This window comes from Centropristis striata, chromosome 18, assembly GCF_030273125.1.
Source record: "Centropristis striata isolate RG_2023a ecotype Rhode Island chromosome 18, C.striata_1.0, whole genome shotgun sequence".
Taxonomy (NCBI): domain Eukaryota; kingdom Metazoa; phylum Chordata; class Actinopteri; order Perciformes; family Serranidae; genus Centropristis; species Centropristis striata.
In genome coordinates, this window is record NC_081534.1 from 35,902,360 (window position 1) to 35,926,000 (window position 23,641).

General features: G+C 45.3%; 3 protein-coding genes across 7 annotated transcripts in view; 2 read left to right on the forward strand and 1 right to left on the reverse strand.

Moving 5' to 3' along the window:
- brf1b (BRF1 RNA polymerase III transcription initiation factor subunit b) overlaps positions 1 to 3,714 on the reverse strand; it is a 42,271-nt gene extending 38,557 nt beyond the window's left edge. The window contains exons 1-3 of the mRNA XM_059356094.1: positions 3,368 to 3,714; positions 3,207 to 3,312; positions 2,233 to 2,486 (exon numbers count right to left, since the gene is read on the reverse strand). Coding sequence (XP_059212077.1) covers positions 2,233 to 2,416 — 184 coding nt within the window. The 5' untranslated portion in view covers positions 2,417 to 2,486; positions 3,207 to 3,312; positions 3,368 to 3,714. The remainder of the gene's footprint in view (positions 1 to 2,232; positions 2,487 to 3,206; positions 3,313 to 3,367) is intronic.
- A 272-nt stretch (positions 3,715 to 3,986) lies between these two features.
- Positions 3,987 to 14,477, forward strand: xrcc3 (X-ray repair complementing defective repair in Chinese hamster cells 3). The gene is made up of 7 exons (XM_059356130.1): positions 3,987 to 4,165; positions 5,179 to 5,316; positions 7,354 to 7,566; positions 10,903 to 11,057; positions 11,129 to 11,341; positions 13,797 to 13,831; positions 14,211 to 14,477. The coding sequence occupies exons 1-7, from the start codon at positions 4,108 to 4,110 to the stop codon at positions 14,440 to 14,442; spliced, it is 1,044 nt and encodes a 347-aa protein (XP_059212113.1). The 5' UTR covers positions 3,987 to 4,107; the 3' UTR covers positions 14,443 to 14,477.
- Positions 14,478 to 15,178: 701 nt separating this feature from the next.
- LOC131990902 (protein Z-dependent protease inhibitor-like) lies at positions 15,179 to 23,431 on the forward strand. 5 transcript variants are annotated; one of them, XM_059356123.1, is made up of 7 exons: positions 15,179 to 15,262; positions 16,636 to 16,684; positions 16,771 to 17,076; positions 17,161 to 17,439; positions 19,607 to 19,880; positions 22,232 to 22,379; positions 22,632 to 23,431. In XM_059356123.1, exons 3-7 carry the CDS (start codon positions 16,785 to 16,787, stop codon positions 22,818 to 22,820), a joined length of 1,182 nt encoding a protein of 393 aa, XP_059212106.1. In that variant the 5' UTR covers positions 15,179 to 15,262; positions 16,636 to 16,684; positions 16,771 to 16,784; the 3' UTR covers positions 22,821 to 23,431. The 5 variants fall into 5 exon arrangements, with proteins under 5 accessions (XP_059212106.1, XP_059212104.1, XP_059212105.1 ...); XM_059356121.1 differs by having other exon boundaries at positions 15,183 to 15,262; positions 16,593 to 16,684; XM_059356122.1 differs by having other exon boundaries at positions 15,183 to 15,262; positions 16,593 to 16,666.
- The last annotated feature ends 210 nt before the right edge of the window (positions 23,432 to 23,641 follow it).

Below are 23,641 nucleotides of genomic sequence, written 5' to 3' on the forward strand. Positions count from 1 at the left end.
TGACCTTATCACCACACAACTGAGGCTAAGTATTAAACAGTAATATACAAACATAATTTGTAGGAGATAGGTTTGCTGTGAGACACAAAGGTGAGGAGATCTTTAGGCTATAACACAATAAACAGCCTCAAGTATGGTTAATGTATAGTAAAAGTATTGTTTAACAGATCTGATATGGTGAATCATAAACTGTATGGTGAATATGTTATGTTTCTGAATATTAAATCCTGTGCTACAGTCTGTCTATCAGTGAATGATCATATTGAAGCAATAATACAGAAATGATCAGGCCTCATTCAACAATGATTCAATATGATTTAGCCGGCCCAAAAGGTTTGTGATGATGACTGCATTTTTTATTTATGCTATCTTATTTTGTAGATGAAAACATTTGGTCCATCTCGTGAAGCTCCATACGACTCTATGAGAGGATGCAGTGTGAGAAGCAGCAACACCAGAGGACTGCCTGCTTCCTTCATGCATGACAGTTTAATTATGAAATAAATAAATATAAAATATACTCTGTATTATATTAAAAGGGCCATTGTCTGTATATATATTTTTAATTGTATTGATATGCACTTGTAAGTGTAAGTACAGTGTGCATGTGGCTCGATATTTAATATTTCATTAATATTCATAATATATTTAAAGTATATTTCTATATTCTGTTCACTCACTCTCACACTGTTGTTACCTTGTGTGTAATTCACAGTTTTTGTTGATGTATTTGTACTCTTAATGTTGCTGAATTCTACAAGGAAAATAAATTAAAACTAGTTCCCCGGCCCCATTCGTCTTTGTAAGTAAATGTTCTATTTTCCCTTTATTATTTTGTTTGGATGTGAAAATAACAAAATTCTTCTGACCCGGACCTCCCAGACCCCCAGACCCCCTAGACCCCCCAGACCTCCTACAGGGGTTTGGATTACAAACCTTCATCCCCACATAAAATAAATTACACCAGCCGCCACTGGTGCATGTGTGTACATATATTATATATTTATATTTCATATGATACTGGTATCATATGAAACTAAAAGATCTATGGAATCTATAGGCACCATATCAGGGTAGAAGATCCAGAGCAGTGAAGCTTAAAGTTTTTGAAAGTCTGATAAAATGCTGCAGTTGTTGTCGTCCAACATGTTTGATGTCAGTTTGACTGGATACTTTGTTGGTCAGTCTGAGCTTTGACTCATTGTGGAGAATAAAAAGACTGAAGTCACATTAATACACTGAGAATTTTCTCTTATTTGAGACAACAATTATTGAATGAATTTGCAGTTAAACAGCTAAATTGCAATATATTGTAATACTCACCGTATCACAAAATGCATAAAATCGCAATAATATCGTATCGTGACTCAAATATCGGGATACGGTGGAGCCTCCGCTGATTCACACCTCTAACATATACACTATAGATATATAATATATAATATATATATATAATATATATTATATATAAAACAATGGTCAATGCACACAGTTCAGAGCTTCTGTGCTGTTAATGTTCCATCAAACACAGACCACATCATCTTTTCAGACGTCCCTCTAAATAACAACACAAACCTAAAGTGACAACATGTTGTGTGGAGTTCTGTCAGAAACCTGCTGACTGACAGTTTGGTGGTCCCAGACTGGGTCCAGAGACCTGCTGGAGGTCCCAGACTGGGTCCAGAGACCTGCTGGTGGTCCCAGACTGGGTCCAGAGACCTGCTGGTGGTCCCAGACTGGGTCCAGAGACCTGCTGGTGGTCCCAGACTGGGTCCAGAGACCTGCTGGAGGTCCCAGACTGGGTCCAGAGACCTGCTGGTGGTCCCAGACTGGGTCCAGAGACCTGCTGGTGGTCCCAGACTGGGTCCAGAGACCTGCTGGTGGTCCCAGACTGGGTCCAGAGACCTGCTGGAGGTCCCAGACTGGGTCCAGAGACCTGCTGGTGGTCCCAGACTGGGTCCAGAGACCTGCTGGTGGTCCCAGACTGGGTCCAGAGACCTGCTGGTGGTCCCAGACTGGGTCCAGAGACCTGCTGGTGGTCCCAGACTGGGTCCAGAGACCTGCTGGTGGTCCCAGACTGGGTGTTTGGGTGTTTGGTGGTCCCAGACTGGGTGTTTGGGTGTTTGGTGGTCCCAGACTGGGTGTTTGGGTGTTTGGTGGTCCCAGACTGGGTGTTTGGGTGTTTGGTGGTCCCAGACTGGGTGTTTGGGTGTTTGGGTGTTTGGGTCTCACCGTCAGCGGAGACGAACTGTCCCACAGCAGAAGAAACGCCCCCGCTGCCCTCCACGAACTGGACCTCCGACACGATGATGTTGTCCTCCAGAACCGAGCCGCAGCCAGTGCACACGGCGCTGCCCCGGGCCTGGTCCACGTCGATGTCCCCCCCCCCGCAGGTCCTGCACACCCTGGAGCTCATGGTGGAGGTCAGAGGTCACCGCAGCCTGGAGGTCAGAGGAACGCCTGTGACGCCCGCCGATGGAATAAACCTCAAACGTAAAAACACAAACGTAATAAAACACAAACGTAATAAAACACAAACGTAATAAAACACAAACGTAATAAAACACAAACGTAATAAAACAAACGTAATAAAACACAAATGTAATAAAACAAATGTAATAAAACACAAACGTAATAAAACACAAATGTAATAAAACAAATGTAATAAAACACAAACGTAATAAAACACAAACGTAATAAAACACAAACGTAATAAAACACAAACGTAATAAAACAAACGTAATAAAACACAAACGTAATAAAACACAAATGTAATAAAACAAATGTAATAACTATTAATAATAATAACTTATTACGTTTGTGGGAAAGTGAAAATCTTCAACTTTCAATATTGTAATAACTTCTCACAAATGTAATAACACAATGAGTAATGGTTGTTGTTTGTTTGTTTGTCTACACACACACACACACACACACTACAAGATAATTTATCTTTGTGTGTGTGAAAACTAAGCGAGTCACATGATCCATTCCTCAGATAGAGCAGCAGGATGTTTGGCCCTGGTTCAGTATTAGTGTGTGTGTACACGCAAACAAACAAACAACAACAAGCACAACAACCATTATTCTTTGTTATGACGTTTGTGGGATTATTGCGTCACAAGCTGCGTTTCGTTCAGAACATTATTATATAATATATATTATATAAACATTATTTATTCTATCTGACTGAGCTGATAACTCACCGACAGGAGACCAGCAGACCCAGTAGAAACCAGTGTTCCCAGTAGAAACCAGTAGAAACCAGTGTTCCCAGTAGAAACCAGTAGAAACCAGTGTTCCCAGTAGAAACTAGAAGATCCAGTGTTCCCAGTAGAAACTAGAAGATCCAGTGTTTCCAGTAGACCCAGTAGAAACCTACGGGTCCAGTAGACTCAGTAGATCCAGTAGAAACTAGTGGATCCTCTTAGATCCAGTAGATCCAGTAGAAACTAGTGGATCCTCTTAGATCCAGTAGATCCAGTAGAAACCAGTGTTCCCAGTAGAAACCAGTGGATCCGGTAGATTCAGTTTATTTGATCGTGTTCTGGTAGAGTCCATGTGGTTCCGGGTCGGACGGAGCCGGTTCGGTCCGGGTATCGATCACTGATCACTGATCAGAGACGGCCCGGGTATCGATCACTGATCACTGATCAGAGACGGCCCGGGTATCGATCACTGATCAGAGACGGCCCGGGTTTGTTTTGGGAGGTTTGTTGTTGTCTTCCTTGTGACGCGGGACGATGACGTCAGGAGCTCAGTGGCGGCAAAATAAAACTTAAAATACTTTCGATAAAAAAATAAATAAAACTAATTTCGATCGATAAATGTGTTTTCAGTGTGTGTGTGTGTGTGTGTGTGTGTGTGTGTGAGAGAGAGAGAGAGAGCTTTAATAAAACAGATTAGTGTATTTTATTTTGAAAGCGCCCCCCCGCAGTCCGGCTCAATGGTTCCGCCCGGCGCCGCGTGATGACGTAGTGTGAGTAGTGGCGGGTATCTGCAGTCCGCTCAGAAACAAACAAACAAACAACAGAGGTTGTGTAGTGAGTAAATAAAGGCTTGTTGTTGTTGTTGTTGTGAGGACAGCATGTCCTCAGCGGGGACAACATGGAGCAGCTGGACCTCCACCCCAGGATCTCCTCCGCCCTCAGGAGGAGCAGCACAGGTCAGACACGCTTTACTAACAACAACAACAACAACAACAACAACAACAATAATAATAATGATGTTCCATCAGCGGGACTAAACAAACAGCAGCTCATTGATCAGCTGCTGATCAATCACCACCGTCACAAATCAATAAATATGAACCTTTAGCTTTGAGTCTGATAAAACACTCACATATCTGCTCACTTATATAAAATATATATATTACACTGTTCTAAGAAGTCAACAACAACAACAAGACCTGTTACAGGGTTATTAGGGTATATAAAACAAACAATAATAATAATAATAACAGAGAAAGAGACAACAGGGCTCAGAGACACTTTAATCATGATAATAATAATAATAATAATAATAATAATAATAATAATCATGATAATAATAATAATAATAATAATAATAATATAGAGCTAGAATCTCTTAATATTAATAATCTACACCAGAGACAACAAGGCTCATTCTGCTCTACAAAGTCTAACTGCACTAACTACATTTTTGGGGTCAAAGGTCAAATAAATCCTCATGATTTTTGAGCATAGAAGTGACATCATCACTGAGCGACCTCCGACACATTCGGCTGCCAGTTAAAACAGGTTTTCTCAGTTTTACTTTGTTAGTTCCTGCAGTTAGACTCTGTAGGACAGAATAAATATTATATAATATAAACAAAAAAAAATATATATATATAAATATATATTATGAACATTAAATATTACCTAACATTATGTTCAGTTCTGTTACCCTGACGACCACAAGGTTAGAAAACCTTTAACAATAATAATCTACAGCTAGAAACTCTTTTTTTTCCTAATATAAATTTATATATTTTTGGCCATTTTCAAGTGAAAGTAATAATAATAATAGTAATAATAATAATATGAGAGTAATCAGTAGTAGATCTGATCAAAGCGTTCTCAGTGTGTATATTTATCATGTTGTGTACTATAAGCTGCTTGTTGTTGTTGTTGTTGTTATGGTGGTTACCATGGTTACCGGGTCATTTCCCTGCAGGTCACCTCCGGTCCGTCCGGGACGTGTTGAGTCTTTCTGGTCCCGACCTGCAGAGACTCACCGGTCTGTCCCGCTCCGACGTCCAGCAGCTGCTGACCGCCGCCGCCACCGCCTGCAGGCGGCGCCCCCCGGTCCCAGGTCAGACCGCCACGCTCCCATTGGACGCCACGCCGTGATGTCACAGGGACACGCATTAACAATGACTAAAAAAAGACAAAAAAAGACACAAAAAGACACAAAATGACACAAAATGACACAAAAAGACACAAAATGACACAAAAATGACACAAAAAGACATAAAATGACACAAAAAAGACACAAAATGACACAAAAAAGACACAAAAAGACACAAAAAGACACAAAATGACCCAAAAAAGACACAAAATGACACAAAAAAGACACAAAATGACCCGAAAAAGACACAAAATTACACAAAAAGACACAAAATGACCCAAAAAAGACACAAAATGACACAAAAAAGACACAAAAAAGACACAAAATGACACAAAAAAGACACAAAAAGACACAAAAAGACATAAAAATGACACAAAAAAGACACAAAATGACACAAAAAGACACAAAATGACACAAAAAAGACACAAAAAGACACAAAATGACACAAAAAGACATAAAAATGACACAAAAAAGACACAAAATGACACAAAAAGACACAAAATGACACAAAAAAGACACAAAATGACACAAAAAAGACACAAAATGACACAAAAAGACATAAAATGACACAAAAAAGACACAAAATGACACAAAAAGACACAAAATGACACAAAAAAGACACAAAATGACACAAAAAAGACACAAAATGACACAAAAAAGACACAAAAAGACACAAAATGACACAAAAAGACACAAAATTACCCAAAAAAGACACAAAATGAGACAAAAAAGACACAAAATGACACAAAAAGACCCAAAAAAGACAAAATGACACAAAAAGACATAAAAAAGACAAAATGACACAAAAAGACACAAAAAAGACACAAAAAGACACAAAAAGACACAAAATGACACAAAATGACACAAAAAGACACAAAAAGACACAAAAAAGACACAAAATGACACAAAAAGACCCAAAAAAGACAAAATGACACAAAAAGACACAAAATGACACAAAAAAGACACAAAATGACACAAAAAAGACACAAAATGACACAAAAAGACATAAAATGACACAAAAAAGACACAAAATGACACAAAAAGACACAAAATGACACAAAAAAGACACAAAATGACACAAAAAAGACACAAAATGACACAAAAAAGACACAAAAAGACACAAAATGACACAAAAAGACACAAAATTACCCAAAAAAGACACAAAATGAGACAAAAAAGACACAAAAAGACACAAAAAAGACAAAATGACACAAAAAGACACAAAAAGACACAAAAAAGACACAAAATGACACAAAAAAGACACAAAATGACACAAAAAGACCCAAAAAAGACAAAATGACACAAAAAGACATAAAAAAGACAAAATGACACAAAAAGACACAAAAAAGACACAAAAAGACACAAAAAGACACAAAATGACACAAAATGACACAAAAAGACACAAAAAAGACACAAAATGACACAAAAAGACCCAAAAAAGACAAAATGACACAAAAAGACACAAAAAGACATAAAAAAGACAAAATGACACAAAAAGACACAAAAAAGACACAAAATGACACAAAAAAGACACAAAATGACACAAAAAGACACTAAAAGACACAAAAAGACACAAAAAAGACAAAATGACACAAAAAGACACAAAAAGACACAAAAAAGACACAAAAAAGACACAAAAAAGACACAAAATGACACAAAAAGACCCAAAAAAGACAAAATGACACAAAAAGACATAAAAAAGACAAAATGACACAAAAAGACACAAAAAAGACACAAAAAGACACAAAATGACACAAAAAGACACAAAATGACACAAAAAGACACAAAAAGACACAAAAAAGACACAAAATGACACAAAAAGACCCAAAAAAGACAAAATGACACAAAAAGACACAAAAAGACATAAAAAAGACAAAATGACACAAAAAGACACAAAAAAGACACAAAAAGACATAAAAAAGACAAAATGACACAAAATGACACAAAAAAGACACAAAATGGCGATTAACGCATTAACCCCCGTGTGTTTGTGTGTCTCAGCCCTCCTGATCCACCGCGGAGAGAGTCCCGGGTTCGAGTCCGGCCTCCGGCTGAGTCTGGGCTGTCCCGTCCTGGACCGGCTGCTGAGGGGCGGCCTGCCCGCCGCCGGCATCACCGAGCTGTCGGGAGAGAGCGCCGCCGGCAAGACGCAGCTCGCCCTGCAGCTCTGTCTGTCCGTACAGTACCCCGCCCAGTACCACGGGCTCAACTCAGGTCAGTGAACGCACCACCAGGGCTCAACTCAGGTCAGTGAACGCACCACCAGGGCTCAACTCAGGTCAGTGAACGCACCGCCAGGGCTCAACTCAGGTCAGTGAACGCACCGCCAGGGCTCAACTCAGGTCAGTGAACGCACCACCAGGGCTCAACTCAGGTCAGTGAACGCACCACTAGGGCTCAACTCAGGTCAGTGAACGCACCACTAGGGCTCAACTCATGTCAGTGAGCTCAACTTAGGTCAGTGAACGCACCACTAGGGCTCAACTCAGGTCAGTGAACGCACCACCAGGGCTCAACTCAGGTCAGTGAACGCACCACCAGGGCTCAACTCAGGTCAGTGAACGCACCGCCAGGGCTCAACTCAGGTCAGTGAACGCACCGCCAGGGCTCAACTCAGGTCAGTGAACGCACCACTAGGGCTCAACTCAGGTCAGTGAACGCACCACTAGGGCTCAACTCATGTCAGTGAGCTCAACTTAGGTCAGTGAACGCACCACTAGGGCTCAACTCAGGTCAGTGAACGCACCACCAGGGCTCAACTCAGGTCAGTGAACGCACCACTAGGGCTCAACTCAGGTCAGTGAACGCACCACTAGGGCTCAACTCAGGTCAGTGAACGCACCGCCAGGGCTCAACTCATGTCAGTGAGCTCAACTTAGGTCAGTGAACGCACCACTAGGGCTCAACTCAGGTCAGTGAACGCACCACCAGGGCTCAACTCAGGTCAGTGAACGCACCACTAGGGCTCAACTCAGGTCAGTGAACGCACCACCAGGGCTCAACTCAGGTCAGTGAACGCACCATTAGGGCTCAACTCAGGTCAGTGAACGCACCACCAGGGCTCAACTCAGGTCAGTGAACGCACCACCAGGGCTCAACTCAGGTCAGTGAACGCACCACCAGGGCTCAACTCAGGTCAGTGAACGCACCACTAGCGCTCAACTCAGGTCAGTGAACGCACCGCCAGGGCTCAACTCATGTCAGTGAGCTCAACTTAGGTCAGTGAACGCACCACTAGGGCTCAACTCAGGTCAGTGAACGCACCACCAGGGCTCAACTCAGGTCAGTGAACGCACCACCAGGGCTCAACTCAGGTCAGTGAACGCACCACTAGGGCTCAACTCAGGTCAGTGAACGTACCGCCAGGGCTCAACTCAGGTCAGTGAACGCACCACTAGGGCTCAACTCAGGTCAGTGAGCTCAACTTAGGTCAGTGAACGCACCACTAGGGCTCAACTCAGGTCAGTGAACGCACCACCAGGGCTCAACTCAGGTCAGTGAACGCACCACCAGGGCTCAACTCAGGTCAGTGAACGCACCACTAGGGCTCAACTCAGGTCAGTGAACGCACCACCAGGGCTCAACTCAGGTCAGTGAACGCACCATTAGGGCTCAACTCAGGTCAGTGAACGCACCACCAGGGCTCAACTCAGGTCAGTGAACGCACCACCAGGGCTCAACTCAGGTCAGTGAACGCACCACTAGCGCTCAACTCAGGTCAGTGAACGCACCGCCAGGGCTCAACTCATGTCAGTGAGCTCAACTTAGGTCAGTGAACGCACCACTAGGGCTCAACTCAGGTCAGTGAACGCACCACCAGGGCTCAACTCAGGTCAGTGAACGCACCACCAGGGCTCAACTCAGGTCAGTGAACGCACCACTAGGGCCCAACTCAGGTCAGTGAACGTACCGCCAGGGCTCAACTCAGGTCAGTGAACGCACCACTAGGGCTCAACTCAGGTCAGTGAACGCACCACTAGGGCTCAACTCAGGTCAGTGAACGCACCACCAGGGCTCAACTCAGGTCAGTGAACGCACCACTAGGGCTCAACTCAGGTCAGTGAACGCACCGCTAGGGCTCAACTCAGGTCAGTGAACGCACCGCTAGGGCTCAACTCAGGTCAGTGAACGCACCGCCAGGGCTTAACTCAGGTCAGTGAACGCACCGCCAGGGCTCAACTCAGGTCAGTGAATGGACTGCCAGGACTCAACTCAGGTCAGTGAACGCACCGCCAGGGCTTAACTCAGGTCAGTGAACGCACCGCCAGGGCTCAACTCAGGTCAGTGAATGGACTGCCAGGGCTTAACTCAGGTCAGTGAACGCACCGCCAGGGCTCAGCTCAGGTCAGTGAACGCACCACTAGGGCTCAACTCAGGTCAGTGAACGCACCGCCAGGGCTCAACTCAGGTCAGTGAACGCACCGCCAGGGCTCAACTCAGGTCAGTGAACGCACCACTAGGGCTCAACTCAGGTCAGTGAACGCACCGCTAGGGCTCAACTCAGGTCAGTGAACGCACCGCCAGGGCTTAACTCAGGTCAGTGAACGCACCGCCAGGGCTCAACTCATGTCAGTGAGCTCAACTTAGGTCAGTGAACGCACCACTAGGGCTCAACTCAGGTCAGTGAACGCACCACTAGGGCTCAACTCAGGTCAGTGAACGCACCGCCAGGGCTCAACTCAGGTCAGTGAACGCACCGCCATGGCTCAACTCAGGTCAGTGAACGGACTGCCAGGGCTTAACTCAGGTCAGTGAACGCACTGCCAGGGCTTAACTCAGGTCAGTGAATGCACCGCCAGGGCTCAACTCAGGTCAGTGAACGCACCGCTAGGTGGACTCAGGTGTTGCTGTGTCCTCCAGAGGGGACAGTCCTTCAGCTGTCCACAATGGAGAATCCTCATATTCAGGTGGTTTAGTACTAGTAGGTTTACTGACTCTCCTCCCGGCGGTGCGTTCACTGACAGTCTGTCCTCCAGCAGTGCGTTCACTGACAGTCTGTCCTAGGCGGTGCGTTCACTGACCTGAGTTGAGCCCTAGTGGTGCGTTCACTGACTTTCTCTGTCCTCCCGGCGGTGTGTTCACTGACAGTCTGTCCTAGGCGGTGCGTTCACTGACTGTCTCTGTCCTCCCGGCGGTGCGTTCACTGACAGTCTGTCCTCCAGCGGTGCGTTCACTGACAGTCTGTCCTAGACGGTGCGTTCACTGACAGTCTGTCCTCCAGCGTTGCGTTCACTGACAGTCTGTCCTCCAGTGGTGCATTCACCGACAGTCTGTCCTCCAGCGTTGCGTTCACTGACAGTCTGTCTTCCAGGTGGTGCGTTCACTGACAGTCTGTCCTAGGCGGTGCGTTCACTGACAGTCTGTCCTAGGCGGTGCATTCACTGACAGTCTGTCTTCCAGGCGGTGCGTTCACTGACAGCCTGTCCTAGGCGGTGCGTTCACTGACAGTCTGTCCTAGGCGGTGCGTTCACTGACAGTCTGTCTTCCAGGCGGTGCGTTCACTGACAGTCTGTCTTCCAGCGTTGCGTTCACTGACAGTCTGTCTTCCAGGCGCTGTGTTTATCTGCACCGAGGACTCGTTTCCTGTGAGGCGTCTGCAGCAGCTGATCCGGGGTCAGTCCGTCCTGAGGTCTGACGTCCCTCCGGCTCTGATCCACAGCCTCCGCTTCAGCGACCACGTGTATGTGGAGCACGCCGCTGACCTGGTGAGTCCATGACCTCTGACCTCTGATGCTGACCCCTGACCTCATGCTGACCCCTGACCTCTGACCTTTAGGACGCGCTGCAGGTGTGTCTGTCCCGCCGTGTCCCCGTGCTGCTGGCCCGCCGGCTGGTGCGCCTCCTGGTGGTCGACTCGGTGGCGGCACTGTTCAGGTCGGAGTTCACGGCTTCTGATTGGCTGCTGAGGAACCAACAGCTGATCAGCTTCTCCTCCAGACTGAAACACCTGAGCACAGAGTTCAACATACCTGTTCTCTGCATCAACCAGGTACCAGGAGATGTGGTTTAGTACCAGGAGGTCCTGATGTGGTTTAGCACCAGGAGGTCCCGATGTGGTTTAGTACCAGGAGGTACCAGGAGGTCCTGGTGTGGTTTAGTACCAGGAGGTCCTGATGTGGTTGAGTAGCAGGAGGTACCAGGAGGTCCTGATGTGGTTGAGTACCAGGAGGTCCTGATGTGGTTTAGTACCAGTAGATCCTGATGTGGTTTAGTACCAGGAGGTCCTGATGTGGTTTAGTACCAGGAGGTCTTGATGTGGTTTAGTACCAGGAGGTCTTGATGTGGTTTAGTACCAGGAGGTCTTGATGTGGTTTAGTACCAGGAGATCCTGATGTGGTTTAGTACCAGGAGGCCTGATGTGGTTTAGTACCAGGAGGTCCTGATGTGGTTTAGTACCAGGAGGTCTTGATGTGGTTTAGTACCAGGAGGTCCTCATGTGGTTGAGTACCAGGAGGTCCTGATGTGGTTTAGTACCAGTAGATCCTGATGTGGTTTAGTACCAGGAGGTCCTGATGTGGTTTATTACCAGGAGGTCCTGATGTGGTTTAGTACCAGGAGGTCTTGATGTGGTTTAGTACCAGGAGGTCCTGATGTGGTTGAGTACCAGGAGGTCCTGATGTGGTTTAGTACCAGTAGATCCTGATGTGGTTTAGTACCAGGAGGTCCTGATGTGGTTTATTACCAGGAGGTCCTGATGTGGTTTAGTACCAAGAGGTCTTGATGTGGTTTAGTACCAGGAGGTCTTGATGTGGTTTAGTACCAGGAGGTCCTGATGTGGTTTAGTACCAGGAGGTCTTGATGTGGTTTAGTAGCAGGAGGTCCTGATGTGGTTTAGTACCAGGAGGTCCTGATGTGGTTTAGTACCAGGAGGTCTTGATGTGGTTTAGTACCAGGAGGTCCTGATGTGGTTTAGTACCAGGAGGTCTTGATGTGGTTTAGTACCAGGAGATCCTGATGTGGTTTAGTACCAGGAGGCCTGATGTGGTTTAGTACCAGGAGGTCCTGATGTGGTTTAGTACCAGGCGGTCCTGATGTGGTTTAGTACCAGGCGGTCCTGATGTGGTTTAGTACCAGGAGGTCCTGATGTGGTTCAGTACCAGGAGGTCCTGATGTGGTTTAGTACCAGGAGGTCCTGATGTGGTTTAGTACCAGGCGGTCCTGATGTGGTTTAGTACCAGGAGGTCCTGATGTGGTTTAGTACCAGGAGGTCCTGATGTGGTTTAGTACCAGGCGGTCCTGATGTGGTTTAGTACCAGGCGGTCCTGATGTGGTTTAGTACCAGGCGGTCCTGATGTGGTTTAGTAGCAGGAGGTCTTGATGTGGTTTAGTAGCAGGAGGTCCTGATGTGGTTTAGTACCAGGAGGTCCTGATGTGGTTTAGTACCAGGAGGTCCTGATGTGGTTTAGTACCAGGCGGTCCTGATGTGGTTTAGTACCAGGAGGCCTGATGTGGTTTAGTACCAGGAGGTCCTGATGTGGTTTAGTACCAGGAGGTCCTGATGTGGTTTAGTACCAGGAGGTCTTGATGTGGTTTAGTACCAGGAGGTCCTGATGTGGTTTAGTACCAGGAGGTCTTGATGTGGTTTTATACCAGGAGATCCTGATGTGGTTTAGTACCAGGAGGCCTGATGTGGTTTAGTACCAGGAGGTCCTGATGTGGTTTAGTACCAGGCGGTCCTGATGTGGTTTAGTACCAGGCGGTCCTGATGTGGTTTAGTACCAGGCGGTCCTGATGTGGTTTAGTACCAGGCGGTCCTGATGTGGTTTAGTACCAGGCGGTCTTGATGTGGTTTAGTACCAGGCGGTCCTGATGTGGTTTAGTACCAGGCGGTCCTGATGTGGTTTAGTACCAGGAGGTCCTGATGTGGTTTAGTACCAGGAGGTCCTGATGTGGTTTAGTACCAGGCGGTCCTGATGTGGTTTAGTACCAGGCGGTCCTGATGTGGTTTAGTACCAGGCGGTCCTGATGTGGTTTAGTACCAGGCGGTCTTGATGTGGTTTAGTACCAGGCGGTCCTGATGTGGTTTAGTACCAGGCGGTCCTGATGTGGTTTAGTACCAGGAGGTCCTGATGTGGTTTAGTACCAGGAGGTCCTGATGTGGTTTAGTACCAGGCGGTCCTGATGTGGTTTAGTACCAGGCGGTCCTGATGTGGTTTAGTACCAGGCGGTCCTGATGTGGTTTAGTACCAGGAGATCCTGATGTGGTTTAGTACCAGGCGGTCCTGATGTGGTTTAGTACCAGGAGGCCTGATGTGGTTTAGTACCAGGCGGTCCTGATGTGGTTTAGTACCAGGCGGTCCTGATGTGGTTTTTGATCAATATTCTGACGTTTGGTTGACTTAGAACACAAACTGGAAGTTATGATGACAAATATTCAGGAAACTGAAAACACTGTGTGTGTGTGTGTGTGTGTGTGTGTGTGTGTGTGTGTGTGTGTGTTTCAGGTGACGGATGTTTTCAGCTCTGATGACAGTTTTGGGTAAAAATATTTTTTTTATAAATACGCTGAACAGAAATATAAACGTCTCGTCAGATTTAGAGTTTAATTATGTAATACATAAAACCTTGTTGTTCCTGACTGTTTCTAGTGTTCGGATCAGCGTTGAATCATCGAGTCCTGACAGAAATCACTAGTTATTTATTTATTATTTCAGAGTTAAAGATTAAAACCAAGAGAAATGATCCTGTTGTAGCCGTCAGCAGGTGTTCACTCCACGTCGAGTCCATATTTCACGTTTATTCCACATGGAGCCTTTATATTTTTGTTCAGTATATTATAGAAATGAAAATACATTTTCCAGATTAATTCAATAAATAAACATTTAAATAATTTCAGAATAATTGTGTTTGTGTCTCAGGTCCCCGTCCCCGGCCGTGTCCCCGGCGCTGGGCCTGGCGTGGGCCAATCAGGTGCTGGTGCGGCTGATGATGCGTCGTGTGGGGGGGGTGGCGTCCCGCGGGGCCCAGAGCTCCGCCCTCCGCCGGCTGGAGGTGGTGTTCGCCCCTCACCTGGCCCCCGGGGGCCGGGACGCCGCCGTGTGGACGGAGGGCGTCCAGGGACTTCCTCCAGACTCACAGTCACCACAATAAAGTTCATTCAGCAGCACTACCTGTGGAGTCTTTTATTTTGAAGGTGCTCCAGAGTCTTTTATTCTGAAGGTGCTCCGGGTCCGTCAGCTGACATGACGTCAGACTGGCTAAAACAGGAAATGTCCAGTCTGCAGAAACTGCTTTCAAAATAAAACCTCAGTGTAGGAAACAATACATTTGGTGTTGTCCTTCATACAGAATAAATAATTGTTATTAAGTCATTAATATAGTACTGGAGTGTGTTTTAATTTGAATTTGTTGTATTGAACACACCTCAACAGACATATTATACATATAATATAAAATAATATATGATATATAGACACACATTATAATAAATAATACATTTATCTATAAAACAAAGTTCTTATATATAAAGATGTAGAATTACCAAAAAAGATGTGAAATTACAAAAAAGAAACAAAATGACTAAAAGAAGACACAAAATTACCCAAAAAAGACATAAAATACCAAAAATGACTAAAAAAGACAAAATGACCAAAAATCTTCACTAAATGACCCCAAAAGACGTGAAATTACTATAAAAAAGACACAAAATTATCTTACTTACTACAAAGATTAATGGATAACTAATGAATACATAAAGTCAGATTAATCATTTTATAGAAATAACATCGATTCATTCATTTATAGTTTCTCTTGAGTCGTTTTGTGTTTTTTATTCATTTTTATTTGTTACTTTTATTTTGAAAAGCACTAACCGGAAGTGTTTGGGGCGGGTGCGAGCTTGTCGAGGACGCGCATCGAGCAGCTTCAAGAAAAATCATCGACAGAAATCAAAGAAATCAGATCTAAGAAGGTCAGAATGATTGTTTGTCTGTTTGTCTGTTTACAGCTGACGTAACGACGGTCACCAGCTGGTTGCCATCATTACGTCATCATTTTATTGATGGAGGTTATTGTGATCAATAGATAATATCTGATCAGTAGATAATATCTGATCAATAGATGTCTGATCAAGAGATAATATGTGATGAATAGAGAATATGTGATCGACCGTCGGAACTGAGGCCGTTTCACGTGCAAAGCTTAAAAACAAACAAACAAACAAAAATAAATAATGTCCGCGGGCGGGTCCTGCAAACCGGAAGTGCGCTGATCGATAATGATAACGCAGCTGATCTGATTAATATAAATAAATAAAACTTGTTGTTATTGATTCAGACTATGATCAATAATCTGAACGAAATAATTCTGATATTCACAAAGTTAATTTGTTTGATTTTGTGTCGCAGAAATTAATGTTCTGCTTCAATAATTTAAATAATATATATGAATTATAATATATAATAATATATATTATAATATATAATGATACATATTATTATTAAAATATACAATAATACATTTTATAATATCCGATAATAAATATTATTATATATAATAATATATATTAGAATATATAATAATAGTTATGATAAAATGTTGTTATTATTTCTGTTAAAGGAGAATGAGTAAATATTAAAACAATGTTTTTATTAATTCAGCTGTTTAAACCCTCCTGGCTCCTTTTTGACCTCAAATCATTTTCAACATAAGATCAATAAAGGTTAACTTTCATAGAAATGCTTGAAATCTAACTAGAAAAACATAGGAAATATAAATTCCAATTTTCTTCAGACATTTTTACGTGTTTTATAAGTTTTTATAGCAGCGTGGTCCTCAGTCCGTCAGACTGGTTTTAGGACATGTAGAAAAAAACTATTAACTATTTTTATTCGCCTTTTAAGGCAACTCAAGACCAACACATTGATATATAATTTTCATATTTTTTCATTATTATTGGTCAATTTTAGTCAAAGATACAAAATTAGGCCTCATTTCAAGACAAAAAAGTAAGAAAACCTGAATATTTTTGTTCAATACTAAAAGTGAAATATTAAATTCTTGATGGCTATAACTATTGAAAAAATATTCAGGTTTTATTACTTTTATTCTCTTGAAATGAGGCCTAATTTTGTATATTTGATTAAAATTGACCAATGAAAAAATATGAAAATGATATATCAATGTGTTGGTCATGAGTTGCCTTAAAGGTGAATAAAATAGTTGTCAATAATTTTTTCCTTATAGGAATTATTATTATTTTCAGACGAATAAATATTATTGTTTCCTCTGAACCTTTAAAGGAACTTCACCTGAAAATAACGGCGTTGACCTTTCCTCCTGCAGTGACATCATCAGGTAACGGTGACATCATCAGGTAACGTGACATCATCAGGTAACGGTGACATCATCAGGTAACGTGACATCATCAGGTAACGCTGCCCTCTGTCTGAACATTAAATTAACTTCCTGTTCCACCAGAGGGCGCTGTGACCATGACCGCCCCTGCTGCTCTCTTCTCATTGGTCGGCCTGCTGCTCCTGAGTCTGGCGTCCTGTCAGACCGTGACCCTTGACCCCTCGCTGGCCGACCTGACCAGTAAGAACGTGGAGCTGGCGGCCCGGCTGTACCGTGCCGTCTCCAGCCGCTCCGACGACAACGTCTTCCTGTCCACGTTCACGCTGAACGCCGGCCTGCTGGCGCTGCTGAGCGCCGCTAACGGGACGACCCGCGACGAGCTGCTGCAGGAACTCGGCCTGACCGGGACCGACCTGGAGACGCTCCCAGGTGGGTCGGGGGTCGGGGGTCGGGGGTCAGGGGTCGGGGGTCGGGGTGAACTTCCAGCTGATGGTCTGTCTCTGCTGCTCTCAGATCAGTTCCAGAGCCTGAGGACGGCGGTCCAGCCGGCGGGCCTGCAGCAGGGCGTGGCCGTGTTCCCCGCCCAGCCCTTCCAGCTGTCCCAGTCCTACCTGGACCTGCTCCGGAAGTTCGGGGGGATCGGTGAGAGTCTGAGCTACACCACGCCGCAGGAAGCCGCCAACACCATCAACCTCTGGGCCGAGGAGGCGACCGGAGACCAGGTCCGGGACCTGGTGGCCAACTTGGACTCTGAGACGCAGCTGCTGCTCGTCACCGCCGCCACCTTCCAGGGTACGAAACCGCCGACACGGGGTCGCACTCGCATGGCAGGGTCAGGCCGGGATTATCAGGGGGCTAACTGTCAGAGGGTGGAGCTAACCACAGAGGGCGGAGCTAACCACAGAGGGTGGAGCTAACCACAGAGGGTGGAGCTAACTGTCAGAGGGTGGATCTAACCACAGAGAGTGGAGCTAACCACAGAGGGCGGGGCTAACCACAGAGGGTGGAGCTAACCACAGAGGGTGGAGCTAACCACAGAGGGTGGAGCTAACTGTCAGAGGGTGGAGCTAACTGTCAGAGGGTGGAGCTAACCACAGAGGGTGGAGCTAACCACAGAGAGTGGAGCTAACCACAGAGGGCGGGGCTAACCACAGAGGGTGGAGCTAACCACAGAGGGTGGAGCTAACCACAGAGGGTGGAGCTAACTGTCAGAGGGTGGAGCTAACTGTCAGAGGGTGGAGCTAACCACAGAGGGCGGAGCTAACCACAGAGGGTGGAGCTAACCACAGAGGGTGGAGCTAACTGTCAGAGGGTGGAGCTAACCACAGAGGGCGGAGCTAACCACAGAGGGTGGAGCTAACCACAGAGGGTGGAGCTAACTGTCAGAGGGTGGAGCTAACCACAGAGGGCGGAGCTAACCACAGAGAGTGGAGCTAACCACAGAGGGTGGAGCTAACTGTCAGAGGGTGGAGCTAACCACAGAGGGCGGAGCTAACCACAGAGGGCGGGGCTAACCACAGAGGGTGGAGCTAACTGTCAGAGGGCGGAGCTAACCACAGAGGGCGGGGCTAACTGTCAGAGGGTGGAGCTAACCACAGAGGGCGGAGCTAACCACAGAGGGTGGAGCTAACCACAGAGGGCGGAGCTAACCACAGAGGGCGGAGCTAACCACAGAGGGTGGAGCTAACCACAGAGGGCGGGGCTAACCACAGAGGGCGGAGCTAACCACAGAGGGCGGAGCTAACTGTCAGAGGGTGGATCTAACCACAGAGGGCGGGGCTAACCACAGAGAGTGGAGCTAACCACAGAGGGCGGGGCTAACCACAGAGGGTGGAGCTAACCACAGAGGGCGGAGCTAACCACAGAGAGTGGAGCTAACTGTCAGAGGGTGGGGCTAACCACAGAGTGGCGCTAACCACAGAGGGCGGAGCTAACTACAGAGGGTGGAGCTAACCACAGAGGGTGGAGCTAACCACAGAGAGTGGAGCTAACCACAGAGGGTGGAGCTAACCACAGAGGGTGGAGCTAACCACAGAGGGCGGGGCTAACCACAGAGGGTGGAGCTAACCACAGAGGGTGGAGCTAACCAAAGAGAGTGGAGCTAACCAAAGAGAGTGGAGCTAACCACAGAGGGTGGAGCTAACCACAGAGAGTGGAGCTAACCACAGAGAGTGGAGCTAACCACAGAGGGTGGAGCTAACCAAAGAGAGTGGAGCTAACCAAAGAGAGTGGAGCTAACCACAGAGAGTGGAGCTAACCACAGAGGGCGGGGCTAACTACAGAGTGGCGCTAACCACAGAGGGTGGAGCTAACCACAGAGAGTGGAGCTAACCACAGAGGGTGGAGCTAACCACAGAGAGTGGAGCTAACCACAGAGGGCGGGGCTAACCACAGAGAGCTGAGCTAACCACAGAGGGCGGGGCTAACCACAGAGGGTGGAGCTAACCACAGAGAGTGGGGCTAACCACAGAGGGCGGGGCTAACCACAGAGTGGCGCTAACCACAGAGGGCGGAGCTAACTACAGAGGGTGGAGCTAACCACAGAGGGTGGAGCTAACCACAGAGGGCGGGGCTAACCACAGAGGGCGGAGCTAACCAAAGAGAGTGGAGCTAACCACAGAGGGTGGAGCTAACCACAGAGGGCGGAGCTAACAGTCAAGCGTCACTGTAGATCAAAGTGTCCGGTTACTTTTTCATTTCAAGCGTTTTGAAACGGAGTCGTGTGTTGCCGACGTAGAGATTTCCTGTGTGAATAAGAACAGACGGAGCTGGCGCCCAGAGGTTCTCCACAGGACCCTGAGGTTCTCTTAAGGTCCCTGAAGTTCTGGTATAAATAAAGTTTTACCAGCAGTTTAAATAAAGTTTTGTCTGGTGTAAATAAAGTTTTGTCTGGTGTAAATAGTTTTGTCTGGTGTAAATAAAGTTTTGTCTGGTATAAATAAAGTTTTGTGTGTTGCAGCCCGGTTCAGCCCGCCCTTCAACGTGTCCATCACTCAGGACGAGCGTTTCTACGTGGACCGGTACCACGTCGTCATGGTTCCCATGATGTTCCGGGCCGGTAAGTTCTTCCTGGCGTACGACCGCCAGCTGAAGGTCGGTGTGCTGAAGCTGCCGATGGCGGGCGGGGCGGCCATGTTGGTGGCGCTGCCAGACGAAGGCGTGGACGTGACAGTGGTGGAAGAAGACGTGAATGGAGGCACGATCCAGAACTGGATCAGACAGCTGAAGAAGACGTGAGACGCTGTTTATTCACCTCACACCTCATTAGCATATTTAATTAGCATATTTAACCCTTTGATGCACAACATGGGTCTCATTCATTCCCATGTTATTTAATGCTGCTGTGTGTTTCTGTGCTCTATCTTTTCATGTCAACTTATTTTATGATTAAATGTTCCAAGTATTCTTTAAATATCTTGTTTTTGATAACAACAGATCATTATTTCCATTTTGACTCTCATACTTTATGAAGAAAAAAAGGTTTTGTATTATTATATAGCTAACTACTTGGCTAAGTAGCTTGCTACTTAGCCAAGGAAGTTAGATAAGTAGTTGGCTTAGCAAGCTACTTAGCTAAAAAATGGATACAAGTCATTTTTGACCCATGTTGTGCATTAGAAGACTTGACACAAAAAGGGATTTTATTAAAAAATGAATGAAGGAAAACATAAAATTAAGATGTATGATGATCAAAAACAAACTACACTGTGTTCCAAATTATTATGCAACTGAGTTTTTTCTCCGATTTTCCTAAATAGTCGATGCAAATGACAGTCAGCATAATTTAAGTCATCAACCATTAGTTTAATGAATTGTAATGTGATTGGATAAACCTCTTAATGATAACAGTATTTTTTTTTAAATAAAAAACTTAAAATGCACTGTTCCACATTATTACGCACGCCAGAGTTTTATAACATTTTATAGGTTTTTAAGAACTGAAAATGCTCATTTTTGGATTTTCCAGCATTGGGAGGTCATATTTACTGAAATCAAAAGCTATTTCAATCAAAATCATCTTAACAAGTCAAGTTACATTTTAACATAGGAGCCCTTATTTGATAGCAGCTTCACAATTCTTGCATCCATTGACCTTGTGAGTGTTTGGAGAATTTCTGCTTGAATTTCTTTGCAGGATGTCAGAATAGCCTCCCAGAGCTGCTGTTTGGATGTGAACTGCCTCCCACCCTCATAGATCTTTCGCTTGAGGATGCTCCAAAGGTTCTCAATAGGGTTGAGGTCAGGGAGGATGGGGGCCACACCATGAGTTTCTCTCCTTTTATTCCCATAGCAGCCAATGATGCAGAGGTATTCCTTGCAGCATGAGATGGTGCATTGTCATGCATGAAGATGATTTTGTTACTGAAAGCACGGTTCTTCTTTTTGTACCATGGGAGAAAGTGGTCAGTCAGAAACTCCAAATATTTTTCAGAGGTCATTTTCACACCTTCAGGGACCCTAAAGGGGCCGACCAGCTCTCTCCCCATGATTCGGCCCAAAACATGCCTCGCCACCTCCTTGCTGACGTCGCAGCCTTGTTGGGACATGGTGGCCGTCCACCAACCATCCACTACTCCATCCATCTGGACCATCCAGGGTTGCACGGCACTCATCAGTGAACAAGACTGTTTGACAATTAGTCTTCATGTATTTCTGGGCCCACTGCAGCCGTTTCTGCTTGTGAGCATTGGTTAGGGGTGGCCCAATAGAATAACTGATAGAATAACGCATAACTGCAAGCCTCTGGAGGACCCTACACCTTGATGTTCGTGGGACTCCAGAGGCACCAGCAGCTTCAAATATCTGTTTGCTACTTTGTAATGGCATTTTAGCAGCTGTTCTCTTAATCCAATGTTTTTGTCTGGCAGAAACCTTCCTCATTGTGCCTTTATCTGCACAAATCAATGTGTGCTCTGAATCAGCCACAAATCTCTTAACAGTACGATGATCACGATTAAGTTTTTCGCAAAATATCTAAAGTTTTCATACCTTGTCCAAGGCATTGAACTATTTCACGCTTTTCGGCAGCAGAGAGATCCTTATTCTTTCTCATATTGCTTGGAAATGGTCATCTGCTTAATAATGTGGAACGCCCTTCTTAAGTAGTTTTTCCTTAATTGGGCTCACCTCGCAAACTAACTATCACAGGTGTCTGAAATTGATTTCAGTGATCCAAAGCCCCAGTGATCCAGAGCCCTGAGACACAATACCATCCATGAGTTTAATTGAAAAACAAAAAATGTAATCTTTATGACACTTAAATACAATTTGCATAATAATTTGGAACACAGTGTAATTGAGGAAAACCTGGAATACTGAATGATGAAAATAATTTACTACAAAGATATAGAACATAAAAACTGATGAATGTGATTCAACCAGAAGAAGCTAAATGCTAACGTGCTAACTTGTGTTCAGGATGTAGAAACCTATCAAAATAAAAGAGTTTTTATTGATTATAAATTAGAGAATCGTCTGCGTAGAGTTTGATAATAACTTTTCTTTCTTTCTCTCTGTTTTTTTCTCTGAAATGTTTTTATTGTTTAGATTTTTAAACTGTTTTCTGTTGTTTTTTTGTAAACAGCAAGTTGGAGGTGCAGCTCCCTCGTTTCCTGTTGGAGCGTTCCTACCGTCTCCGCGACGTCCTGCAGACGCTCAGCATCACGCAGGTGTTCCAGGGCTCCGCCCACCTCGCCAACATGGGCGGAGCTTCAGGAATCAAACTCAATCAGGTGAGTCCGCGTTTCTGACTGCAGCCCCACTGGGGCCCTCAGAGCTCCGTGTCGGGGCCCTCAGAGCTCCGTGTCGGGGCCTTCAGAGCTCCGTGTCGGGGCCTTCAGAGCTCCGTGTCGGGGCCTTCAGAGCTCCGTGTCTGGGCCTTCAGAGCTCCGTGTCTGGGCCTTCAGAGCTCCGTGTCTGGGCCCTCAGAGTTCCGTGTCGGGGCTCTATCTTGTCTGAAACATGTTTCCTTCTTTGTTTTTTAGGTTTATCATAAATGTTTCGTGTCTGTGGACGAGACCAGTGATGAGGTCACGGCGGGGGGCGGAGCCAGCGTGTTCACCTCTCTTCCTCCTCGGCTGACCGTCAACAGACCGTTCCTCTTCGTCGTCTACGAGGAGGCGAGCGGCGGCGTGCTGGCCATGGGCCGCGTCCTCGACCCGTCCCGCAGATAAACACGACTCGGTGTGAAAACCTCGGAGCTCCTTTCAGCTGTTTTGTCTCTTTGTGGTCGTTTTCAACCCGTCCCGCCGCCGCCCGCTCCGTACCGCTCGCCCATCGCTCTGATAAAGAACAGAACCACAGATGCATGCTGGGTAGCTGTGAAGTGATGATGTGAGCGGCACGGAGCGCTGGTTAGCATGTTGCATCTTTAACAAATGTTGATTGCTACCTGATGTTTGTTTTATTTACAAACTTACGGTTTATTACTATAACAGCTTCAATATTTACTCCATACTAACGTTAAAGTATACACAGAATACTGCAGTACTGTTCACAGTATATACAGAATATTGCAGTACTGTTCACAGAGTATACAGAATACTGCAGTACTGAGTCCGTCTCCACCAGAAGGCGGAGCAGTGCATGCTGGGAGTTGAGGATGAGCTGTCGGGGGTTATTAACTTAATATTTATGCACAACATCAACTTAGTTTTGGCGTTCTGACTGAAGATGAATTCTGATGTTGGTAACATTACGTGATAAAAACATGGTAATAACTGTTTAATAACTGTTTAAACTTGACTATGTGTCTGCTGTGGAAATAAAATGGTGGAACTCCAAACGTTTGTTTTTGTCAGATTATTACAAATACTAAAACTAATAAAAACTAAACAAACTACTAAAAACTAAATAAAAAAACGAATAAAAACTAAAAACTAAATTAAAACTAATAAAAACTAAACTAAAACTAGTAAAAACTAAATCAAAACAAATAAAAACAAAACTAAAACTAGTCAAAACTAAACAAACTAATAAAAACTAAACTACAACT